The 12,421-nt window shown below is 39.6% G+C and overlaps 1 protein-coding gene across 9 annotated transcripts in view; it reads left to right on the forward strand.

Annotated features, from left to right (window-relative positions):
* Window positions 1-12,421, forward strand: part of RAPGEF2 (Rap guanine nucleotide exchange factor 2) — a 245,021-nt gene that overhangs the window by 182,230 nt on the left and 50,370 nt on the right. For 7 of the 9 annotated variants that reach the window (XM_060690864.2, XM_087874879.1, XM_060690863.2 and 4 more), the window contains one exon: window positions 8,165-8,342. In XM_060690864.2, the coding sequence (XP_060546847.2) occupies window positions 8,165-8,342 (178 nt within the window). Of the gene's footprint in view, window positions 1-2,099; window positions 4,577-8,164; window positions 8,343-12,421 lie in introns of those variants that run through there. The other 2 variants (XM_034432851.3, XM_087874881.1) reach the window with 1 other exon arrangement.

The raw sequence follows: 12,421 nt of genomic DNA on the forward strand, positions 1-12,421 counted from the left end.
ATGCAGTCTGAGATACATTTGGCACCGGAAGCTACATTCACCCTGACAGCAGCGAGGCTCTGTGCAGGGGAAGGGCAGGGACCTGCCCAACCACTAGATTTTCAAGCCTTAATTAGTAATGCCTTGGCCCAGGCTCTGGACTCAGGTCTTAATCAACGGGGCCACATGCCATCAGTTTTGCCTCGGTGGCAGTCTCAACCCCGAACCCAGCCAATCCCTAGGCCTTTGTCACCTACCCAGCAGGAATCTATTAGTAGTGAGAATTCCTGGCAAGCAGAGGGAGACCATGGGGACCCTGAGTTTTCTGAGGATGAAGGGGTGTTACCGGATAAACTGGCTTTCACTACTCTCTTTCGTCCATCTGTGTTCAAAACATTACTTCGTAAAGCCAAAATGGCAACTAACATGGGGACGATTGTGAATCCACAAGATCAAGACCAAGGGGCGTTTAAGCCTCATGGGGAGCTGTTCACAGTTCCTACTCCAGATCAGGAATTTATACCTTGCTCAGAATTGTTCTCTGAAGTCATTAAGAGACAGTGGGACCAGCCGGGTGCTGTATCGGCGCCTAGTGGTCATGATAAAAAGCTTTACTGTGCAGATCCTGTTTTGGATGGGTTGCTGAATCTTCCTATGGTAGATCCACCAGTAGTCAGCCTTACATCTTCCACTGTATTGTCTAATGACATAGTGGAAGTTTTGAAAACAGAGGATAGGCGGGCAGAAGTTTCATTTTGGAAAACTCACCAGGTGGCTGCTTGGGCCGTAAAAGCCACAACATCGGCATCCTTTTTTAATCGCGCCACTTTAATCTGGCTGCGACAATTGCTTGAATGTCTTCCTCCTGAGGACATACGGCTCCAACAGGATATTAATAAAATGTTAGTGGCTACTGAGTATTCGGCAGATGCGTCCTTAGATGTGGCTAAATTTGCGGCACGAGCATTGGCCTCTACAGTAACATCCCATAGACTCCTTTGGTTACGCCCTTGGAAAGCAGATTTAAAGTCTAAATGGAAATTGGCTTCAGCTCCTTATAGGGGATCTGACCTTTTTGGGGCTGCATTAGATCCAATACTAGTAGAGGGGAAGGATAAAAGGAAGGTGCTGCCGGTTTCTTATCGGAGACCGGACCACAGAATTTCATCATATTCTCAGTGGCAGCCCTTTCAGCAGGACTTTGGACCCGGCGAGTCCTACTATAACAAATCTTACTCCCAGGGGTTTGACAGATAGTCTGATAGACAGGAACTGGGGCAAATATCACCCTCCCTCATGGATAACATTTTGGGGAACAGGGTCCAGACCTGCTAAACGGGGCAAGTGACTCTCCGTCTCCTCTTCCCATTGGTGGGCGCCTAAGCCAATTCCTCGATCAATGGGAAGTGGCTACGTCCGAAGCTTGGGTTCTTCGGATGGTGGGGCTGGGTGTCACCTTAGAATTCCATGCCAAACCCCCAGACTGTTACATTCAATGTCCGGTTTCCCAGCAGCTGGAGAAACGTCAGCAAATGACTATGGAAATCCAACATTTGTTGGACATCGAAGTCATAGAACTGGTGCCATCGGGGCAAGAAAGAACAGGGGAGTAGTCAGTACTAATCCTGGTGTCCAAGACTTCAGGGGGCTGGAGAGGGATCTTGAACCTCAAATTCAACAACAAATTCATTCAATACAAGAGGTTCAAGATGCAATCCTTCAGAACTATCTTGGGATGCATAAGAGAGGGCGATGTCATGACATCACTGGACCTCCAGGAGGCATATCTGCATGTGCCAATTCATCCGGAGCATCGCAGATTCCGGAGATTTGCGTATGCCAACTGGCATTAATCAATATCGGGCCATGCCGTTCGGCCTGTCATCGGCCCCGAGAACATTCACCAAACTGTTAGCTGCGGTTGTAGGTACTATACACCTGGTCCCGGTACGCATTTTATGTTACCTCGACGATATATTGATTCTGTCGCCCTCCCATCACCAGGCCCAGCAGGACTTACAGACTGTCAGCCACATCCTCAGTCTTCACGGATTTTCAATCAACCTGAAGAAAAGTCACTTTCAGCCCACCACGTGCATCACTCACCTGGCGGCGATGATCGACTCAGTAAAAGGCCAGGTCTTCTTGTCGCCCGACTGACAACAGGACATCAGGGCGCTGGTGGAGCACATTCTATCCCAGAGACAGGTGACATTGCTTAGCTTGTCTTAATTGCTAAGAAAATTTATCTCATGTATTTCAATAGTGCCGTGGGCACGCAGGCATGCACGCCTGCTTCAATGGTTCCTGCTACCAGCTCAGAGGGCAGGCCGCAGCACATCTCGGTCCAAGGTCACCCTTCCAACCAAGGTACGTGTTTTCCTCAGATGGTGGGCCTTGGGGTCCATTCAGAAGGGGGGGTGTTTCAGGAGCCCACCTGGATTGTGGTGACATCAGATGCGAGCCTATTGGCTGGGGAGCTCATCTGGGTGCTCAGGTGGTCCAAGAACAATGGTCACAGGAGGATGACAAAAACAGTATAAATTGGCTGGAGCTGAGGGTTGTACACCTGACCCTCCGCCATTTTCAGGACATTCTATTGCATCAACATGTCCTGGTCTTAACAGACAATGTGGCCACAAAAGCCCATATAAATCGTGAGGGAGGCACCGACTCCCGGTCTCTTATGAAGGAGACAGAGAGATTGATGAGCTGGGCAGAGGCTCACACACTTTCATTGAAGGCGGAGCACATATCAGGGACTTCCAATGTCTGCACAAACTGGCTGAGCAGGACGCAGCTGGATCCATCGGAATGGAGGCTTCATCCAGATCTGTTCCAGGAACTAGTTCGATGGTTCGGCCAGCCGTCAGTCGACCTTTTCACCCGGCCAGAAAACACTCAGTTCCCGAAGTTTGTCCGAGCCGGGGGGCAATGGACTGCAACGCTCTGAGATGTGCGTGGCCACCAGGTCTGCTTTATGCCTTCCCTCCATTACCCCTCATACCGAGGGTGATTTGGAAACTGTTGACAGAGAAAGCAGAACTCTTACTAGTCGCCCCTCATTGGCCATGACGTTCCTGGTATGCTGACCTGATGAATCTCTCGGTGTCCCGTCCCTGGAGAATTCCTCAGGACAGAATCTCTCTCAGCCAGGGGGTCGTTCTTCATCCAAACCCCCAGTGGCTCCAGTTAACCGTGTGGCACTTGAGAGGATCCTCCTGAGGAAAGACAAACTTTCAGGTAAGGTGATACACATCATCCAGGCCTCCAGGTGGCCTTCCACTACCAGGATATACATACATCATGAAGAACCTTCTGTCTTTGGTGTTCTCAACGGCATGTTGACCCAACATCGGCATCCATCTCTGACATTCTAGACTTCTTGCAGGCAGGACTGGACAAGGGGTTGGCCCGATCTACGCTACGATGACAGGTGGCAGCCTTGTTGACCATGCTAGCCCAGGACGTTCACCATTCTCTTGCACAACATCCAAGAATTCGGGGGTTCCTTCAGGGGGCCACCAAACTCAGGCCTCATCGCTATCCTACGTGGGATCTGTCCTTAGTCCTGCAGGCTCTTACGGCTTCCCCATTTGAACTGCTGGCTTCCATTAGTCTACGTTTTTTGTCCTTTAAAATAACCTTTCTCCTAGCCATTACATCGGCAAGTAGAATTTCAGAACTGGCTGCCTTGTCCAACAGAAGTGATTTATGTATATTCCATGCCAACACAGTAGTACTGCGGATGGATCCCTCATTCCTACCAAAGGTGAATTCCAGCTTTCACCGGGCCCAAGAGATAGTGTTGCCTGGTTTTTGTCCAGTGCCCAAACATCCGTTAGAAGTAAAGTGGCACACATTAGACGTGAGGAGGGCTCTCTGTAGGTACATTGCATGGACTGCCTCATTTAGGAAAACAGAGACACTTTTGGTATCATTTCATCCTTCCTCCATGGGGAGGAAGGTTTCTTCCACGACTGTAGCTCGCTGGATTAAAGCATGTATCTCATTGGCCTACAGTAGCAAGGACAAACCTTTACTTGGTAGGGTGTTGTTCCACTCTACAAGGAGTGTGGCTACGTCTGCGGCCTGGGCCACTCAGGCATCAGTACTTGACATTTGTAGAGCGGCTACGTGGACTTCGTTGACGCCGTTTGTGAGACATTATGAGTTGGACAGCTATGCCTCAGCTGAGGTGTCCTTTGGGCGTAGGGTGTTACAGAGTGTCCACTCAGCAAGGGGACCAGCCAGCCTCCCTCCCTCTGAGTTTGAGCTTGGGTATATCCCACGCTTCAATTGCCTAAGCAGCGCAATGGAAAATGGAGGTTGGCTTACCTGAACGTCCCTTTTTGTTGCGATGCGTGGCAATTCAACCCGCCCTTCAGGCTGCCTGGTGTTCGGCCTGGGGAGCATTGTTTATGTTTGCTTCATAGGACATGTTGGAGGATGACGCCTTCGTGAAACAACTGAGGCTCAGCCGAACAAAGGAGGCGTGGTCACAAGGGATTTAAAGAAATACTACACTCAGTCCTTAGCAAGCAGACGAGAGAAAACCCACTCTTGAATTGCCACGCATCACAATGAGAAGATTCAGGTAAGCCAACGTCCATTCTCTGCAATTTTAATGCCGTGCTATATCAAAGAAAACTATTGTTATCCTTCTATTTGCAGCTATCCAGTTCTTTAAGCTACTTTTCATAGGATTTAATTTTTATTTTGTTGTCATTCTCATTAATCTTTTTGGGATGTGGGGGTCAGATTAGTCAAATTTTGCTTAAATGTGATGTTAAAAACTAAAGAAAATTCTTAATATCCATCCTAATTTGTTAAATGAAGAGAACAAAAATTTACCTTCTGTTTACTATTTTTTTATTTACCCAATTTAAGTATTAGATTAATTATAAACCAGAACTTTATATTACTAACTTACATTCAGCTGACAATTTAGTCAAACATCTATATCTTTACAGCTGCTGATAGCTTATCAGTTTTCCCATACCCTATATTCATGGTGATGATGATGAAGTTTTAAACTGAAGTTTTAAATTTAGGGTTTGAGCATGCAGAACAATTTTTGTCATCTTCAGTATTACCTATCCCTTCCACTTGTATGGTTTCAGATTTGATAAACACCCTCTATCTTTTCATCAGAATCTCCCTCAAGATTGAACCACTGCCAGTAATGACTCCTTGTGGATTTAGTTGTTTAATTAGCTGTGAATCCATCTAACGGTAATGGCCTCCAACTCTTTTTTCCCCCTATTTAATCAGCAAGCGTATATTAGGAAATCTCAGAATCAATGTGCTTTGCATTCCAAATATTCACTGCACTAGCTACTGTAAACTTGATGAACCCCTGCTTGCTCTTATTATTATATTTAGTATATACTCAAACCAGCTAGAACTTTTCCTGACATTAATATCACTTTGATTAGACTGCAGATTTCTGGATGTGTTTCTTTGGGAACATAGACCTACTCTATTATTATCCAAAACCAGACCCTATAAAAGAGGAGGTGGAGTTGCACTGTATGTAAAGGACCACTATATTGCTACAGAAATACACGAAACCTAAGATGAAAGCCTCCTAGAATGCATATGGGTCAATATAAAAGAAAAAAAGAATAACATTACCATAGGTGTATACTACAGGCCACCCAACCAAAAAGAAAAAATAGATGGCCTTTTTGCTAACCAAACTAACAAATATATGTAGGAAACACACTACAATAGTACTGGGGGACTTCAATTACCCTGACATCAATTGGAAGACTAATTCTGCACAGTGAGAAATCAAATAGATTCCTGATCAACCTAGATGACAACTTTGTTGTCCAAAGGGTAGAGGAGGGAACTGGAGGGACAACCATACTGGACTTAACCAGAAATCCAAGGAGAAACCAGCATGACTGCACAAAGATCTCTCTGACAAATTTAAAGAAAAAAAAAAGGACAGGTACAAAAAATGGAAAGAGAAACACATAACTAAGGCAGAATATTAGCAGATAGCCAGAATCTGCAAAGATGAAGTCAGGAAAGCAAAAACTCAGAATGAATAAAGACTTGCAACAAAAGTCAAAGATAATAAAAAAAGTTTCTTCCAACATACGTATAAATGACAAGGAAAAAAAAATCAAGGAGACAGTCGGTCCACTAAAGAGAGAAAACAGCAAGGAAGTAATAGACAGCAGAGAAAAAGCAGAGCTGCTTAACTCATTCTTTGAATCAGTCTTCACGCAAGAAGAAACTATAGCCCAATATGCCAAAAATATAACTGTAAGAGACAGACTAGAAATAAAAGTTAAAATAAGCAAAAAAAAAAAAAAAGGTAAGAGAACACCTGTCTGATCTTGATGAATACAAATCACCAGGACCTGGCAGAAAAATTCTTGAGCACCAGGAACTACCAGAGGATTGGAAATGAGCTGATGTAGTTCCCATCTTCAAAAAAGGGAAGGGGGGGGGGAAACAGACCCAGGAAACTACAAATCAATCAGCCTAACATCAATATCCAGGAAGATGCTGGAAAAGATAATTTAAAAAAAAAAAACAGATTTGCCAACATCTAGAAACAAGTAAAGTAATAACTAGAAGTCAGCATGGGTTTGTTAAAAACAGATCATGCCAAACCAATCTTATTTCATTCTTCAACGTAATGACTAAATTAGTAGACCAGCGGAATACTGTAGACATAATACACTTAGACTTCAGCAAGGCATTTGATAAAGTAGACCACAACCTACTTCTTGGTAAGCTAGAAAAAAGTGGGATAGATAGCATCACCACCAGATGGATTTGTGACTGACTGACAAACCATACTCAACGGGTAATCCTTAATGGGTCTAAGTCTACATGGAGAGAAGTAAGCAGTGGGGTTCTACAAGGTTTAGGCCCAGTACTCTTCAATATCTTCATAAATGACTTAGATGAGGGAATAGAAGGGGAATTTACCAAATTTGCAGATGATACTAAGGTGGCAGAAATAACCAACACCCTAGATGGTAGGCTCAAGATCCAGATGGATCTTGACAGACTTGAACACTGGGCCCTATCTAACAAAATGAAATTCAATGTAGAGAAAAGTAAAGTCTTACACTTAGGCAAGAAAAACCAAAAGTACACATATAGACTGGGTGATACCAGGCTTAATAGCAGTAACTGGGAGAGGGATCTTGGAGTCTTAGTGGACAACCAATTAACTTTGAGCCAACAGTGTACAGTGGCAGCCAAAAATGGGCCTGGTGGCTCAGCAGACTGATAGCATTGTCTGCAATTACTGTAAGTTTGAATCTCACTAGGCTCAAGGTTGACTCAGCCTTTCATCCTTTCTAAGATAGGTAAATTGAGGACCCAGTTTGTGGGGGCAATAAGCTGACTTTGTATAAATATACAAAAGTATGAAGGCTATTGCTTAACGCATTGTAAGCCACCCTGAGTCTCTGGAGAAAGGCAGCATATAAATCAAATTAAAAAAAAAAAGCCAGTGCAATCCTAAATTGAATTCTATTGTTATATTTTTAATTAATAAAATTGCAAAAAATAAACTCCCATTTTTCTTATTTCTCCGTATTTAGTAATTTGTGCTGTTTAAAAAAATAGGAAGGTGGCCTGGGAACATATAAATGGAAAAATCAGAGTCAGTTGGGCATTGGTTATGGGTTGAAAAAATGGTTGAGGAATCCCAGAAAAGGAGCATTGGGCAGAATGAATGGAAAGAGCAGCTGTCAGGCCATAAAGCCGAGAATGAGAAATTAATGTCTGTAATGGTACGATGTGATTCTTGTTGAGATAGGAGGGGATTTGGGGATGCATGTGCTACCACTGATCTTGAATACTCATATATCCCATTGTACTTCAACAATAACAACAACATCAACAAAACCTTTCAGGGCTGTACATATCTTTAATAAAATTATCAACATAAATATATCTCAAAAGATAAACGTGATTTATTGAAATATAATCTTTTCAAATATCACTGTTGCTTCTAAATTTTCACTGAAGTAAGTTTGGTCCTTAATATTTACAACATGTTGGGATTTTTACTTTAGGACTTATTTTTGGCAAACATATATCTGAATAAAAAGTAATACATCCATTATCAAATCCATTAATGTAATGTTTTGATAGCATCATAGAAAACCTTCAATCCTTTTTTCTAAATTTTATATTATCATTTTAGGCCACAGAAAGCGAAGCTGGTGACATGGACCTGAGTGGATTACCAGAAACAGCAGTAGATTCAGAAGATGATGATGATGAAGAAGATATTGAGAGGGCTTCTGATCCTTTGATGAGCAGAGATATTGTTAGAGACTGTCTAGAAAAAGATCCAATAGACAGGACAGATGATGATATTGGTAAGCTACCATTGACACCAAAAAGAAGGAAAGGAGGATTAAAAAACTTAAGAACTTTTGATGAGATATTTTCTGTTTCAGAATTTAACTGAAGGAAATTATTTCCACGAATCAAAATAGATAAACATGCTGTGTATATGCATGCAGTGATAAAACCTGTTAGCTTTCCGACCCCATTCTCTCCATTTCTATCACATTTAGTCTTTACTGAAAGTATTTAAGGATTCATATTTTTTGCTTCAAAACTTTTCAAGGGTAGGAGTAGAGCTTGAAATACATTAGAACTTTAATCTAAACATTTAACTTTAGTATCTCTGTGTGTGCCTACACACGCACATGCATACACATGCATATATATATAAAATCAAAAACCACAATAAAACCACAATGCAAACTAATATAAAGTAAGAAAAAGAAAAGATGAAATCAATGAAAAAGCTTAATGTGCAAGAAACATAAAAGTAAAAAAATAGAAAAGAAAGAAAAAAGATACATAGAAGTGGCTTCCAATCTTCTTCACAGCAGTTATAAGTACATCAGTGTAAATTTCAATCTTTTCAACCATATATTTTTCCATTGTTACACCTGTATATTTGCCCCACCTGTATATTGTCCCACCCAAATTTTAACCATACTTTATCATACATTATTTCACCTGTTCTTCTCTTCAAATTTCAATAAAAATTGTACATTTTAGCAATTACATGTTTATCATTTGTACATAATTCTGTTTCACACTCAGTCTTACAACGTTCAAAACCATAAATCCTTTTATCTACTTTTAATATTTCTACTCTGTTTTCTCAAAAACAAGACCCTGTCTTATATTTTTTGAACCCTGGAATAAGCCCTTGGCCTTATTGCCATGTGCTCAAAATTGGGCTTATTATCAGGGGATGTCTTATTTTGGGGGAAACAGGGTAATAACTGCAAGTAAAAAAAATCTGACAACTATGTCAACCTGCCACTAATTCTTTTGATTTTATTTTACTTTCCTATTGACAAAATTCTAATATTTCTTTGAGAACTTAGCCATTTGTATTTGCTTGTTAACTTGCCTATAAAATGCTTCTTATTCTGAAAGCCATAAGGGTGTTTTCAGGCACACCTGGATTTGTATCTATTCCATATTCTCAGTATGGCACCTCTAACAAAATGATTTTTAAAATGCACATTAACATTGCCTTTGTTGTACCACAAACATCTATGCCACTTAAATCTCAGATTGTGACCGTATAACTGCAAGTCCTTATATTTCTAAGCAGCACTCACTTTCTGTTTCAAACCAAACAGCAAGCTACAAAATAGACCCAAGCCTCCTCTTTCCTTTGCAATTTGTAACATCTTATATTTAACTCATTTTGTTTGACCAAATTTTAATATATTCTTCTGTCACTTTTTAAATTGTACATCAATTGTCAAGACAGGTTTTGTCTAAAACAAAATCATTAGTCTAAGCAAGACATTCATTTTTAATCACAGAAATTTCCCTCAGCAATGACAGTTGTAGTTTCTCTCATCTAAAAATGTTTTTAGCTTCATTTCATGTCTTAACATAGTTATTTTGAAATAACATAGTTTATATTTGCCATAGTGATAACCAGATCTGCTATATTCTTTTCAATCTTAAAACTTATTTTATTTGCCAGTTCTGCTTGATCTGTATTTTTAATATCTACTTCTATTTGGTAATCTTGAAACTTGCTAATGCACCAAATTCTTTTAATTTCCTCATTAATGTTTCAATTCTCTTTAACGGATCTTCCCAAATCAACCTCAAGTCAATCTTTAACTTACAAGTTTATTTTGTAATCTTTGCTCCCACAATCCTGTCATCTTGCCTTATGCCTTTGTCCAGTATTTCAAGAACCAAATAAACAAGACATGAGATGATGGGCTGTCTTGTTTCTTTTGTATTTCACATGTTTTATTAGACCTCCATTAATAACTATTTGTGCTTTCTGGGGTATAAATCAATCTTATCTATTTTTAAAGTACTCTCCAAAATTCATATTTCAAAATCTTGCATAGGAAAGCCCAGCTCAAACTATCAAAGGTTTTTTTTCTGAATCTTAAGAAAATCAGTGCAGTTTGTTTTTCATTATGATGATTCAAATATTCCAAAATATTTTAAGGTTGTGCTTTAACTAGTTTTTCTATAAACACCCACATTAATCCTTATGAACAAATTCTTGCAAAATTATTTTCAGTTTGCCAGCTAAAGTTCTTGTGAATAACTTGTAATCATTATTCAATAAGATACTGGCCTAGGATTTCTTGTTAAAGTCAACATTTGTCCCTCTTTAGGTGTTAGTGGTATTTTGGCTTCTTTCCAAATTTCTGCATCTTTCTTCCATATAAAATAGAGTTTGTCATGTTTTATAAAGGTTGTAAAAGTTCATCCTCAAAACAATTATAATAAGAACCTGATAATTCATCTAGTCCAGGCACTGCTCCTGGTTTAATATTTTTTATAGCTTCAGAATCTTCCCTTATTATTATAGGTCCATTCATAATCTCTCTGCTCCTCTGTAATCCTTCATAAATTTTCTTTGAATTTTATCTATTTTTTTCTCAGAGAGATGTCATTTCCTTTATACAAATTGGAATAATATTGATGAAATACTTTTTGTGTGGCTGTATCCATTAATACAATTTCTGTCTCTTGTAGTTTCAATTCATTTTATCTTCCTTTTCTTTTTTTGGTTATTTATATGCCAACCACTCCCTTGGTTTGTTTACAAACTCATTTTTTTTTTTTTTTGCTTTATATATTTTATTTTATTTCTTACATTGTTAAGCTACAGTTTTCTTTAAGCTGGGGAATCAGGCAACATTGTTGAAAGTATTGAGGAAGCTGATAAGGAATCTGATAGCCCTAAATTAATAACAAAATTGGTCATGAATTGCCTAGGTATTTTTGTTATTAAAATAAAACATATTTTAATAACATGAGAAATATCTAGGGGAAGATATTTGTCCATGTCTGTTCTACGAACCAGAATTATCAGAAGATTGTTGTCAGCCTCTGATGCTTGCTTACTATTGGCTGCCATAGCAACGGGGGGGGGGTATAGGTATTTGGGTGGGGAAGTGAGCTGGTGGAGATGTCTCATAATGTGACCAAAAAGGGAGTGATGCTCTCATCTTCTACTGCACAGCTGAATGAACTTGTTTATAGCCAGTTAAGGTCAACCGTGCTGGCATACCAGATGGATGGGGCCACCTGAAGATGCACCCCACATGACACCATGGGGGCTGAGGATTGGACATTCAGCCAGGGTTCAGCCAGGGAGGGATTTGGGAATACTTTCAATATGTAATTTTCGCGCCTTTAGCCTCAGATCTTGCTTTTCTTTCGTTGCAATCAGTTCATACTCAGTAAAAGTACCTTTCTCTACAAACATGGAGTTGGGGTTTTTCTTTCTTGAGTTTTGAACGGAGGCATGCCTGACAATTGTAATGATAAAGGTAAAGGTAAAGGTTCCACTCACACATATGTGCTAGCCGTTCCTGACCTCTATTACCTATTTTTTTATATTATTATATTATTATTTATAATAAAATTTATTTATTATACTATATTATTACCTATCATGGTAATGATAGGTAATAATATAAAAACATAAGCGTAGTCAAATAACATTTATGAGTCTTCGAAAACATTAAATGCTTTGGGGGGGGGGTGGAAACATATTTGCTTGCTTGCTATAAACCACTTTCAGCATTCTAAGTAAAAAGCAAGATCATAATCTTACATATGGCAGAATATACATTTTTACAGCAAGTATAATATTCTATTAAGATAAAACTGATCTGAATGCCATTTAACTAATAATATCTGTCAGTAAGTGGGCCCTGTCAACCTAATATATGCCCAATATGTTAGAAAGGTGTATACACCTAGAAACATGCCAGGTATTTGAGTCATGAAATTGTTTTTTTCTGAACATGATTCATTTATTTTTTTAAAAAAGTTGTGAAATGGCTTATTTTTATTTTTTAATATTAGTTTAAACAGTTTGTGGCAATTGTAAACTATGACATGGAATATATAATACAATAGATGGAATACTTTT

Source organism: Pantherophis guttatus, chromosome 8 (assembly GCF_059756535.1).
Source record: "Pantherophis guttatus breed Tessera chromosome 8, ASM5975653v1, whole genome shotgun sequence".
NCBI classification, from domain to species: Eukaryota; Metazoa; Chordata; class Lepidosauria; order Squamata; family Colubridae; genus Pantherophis; species Pantherophis guttatus.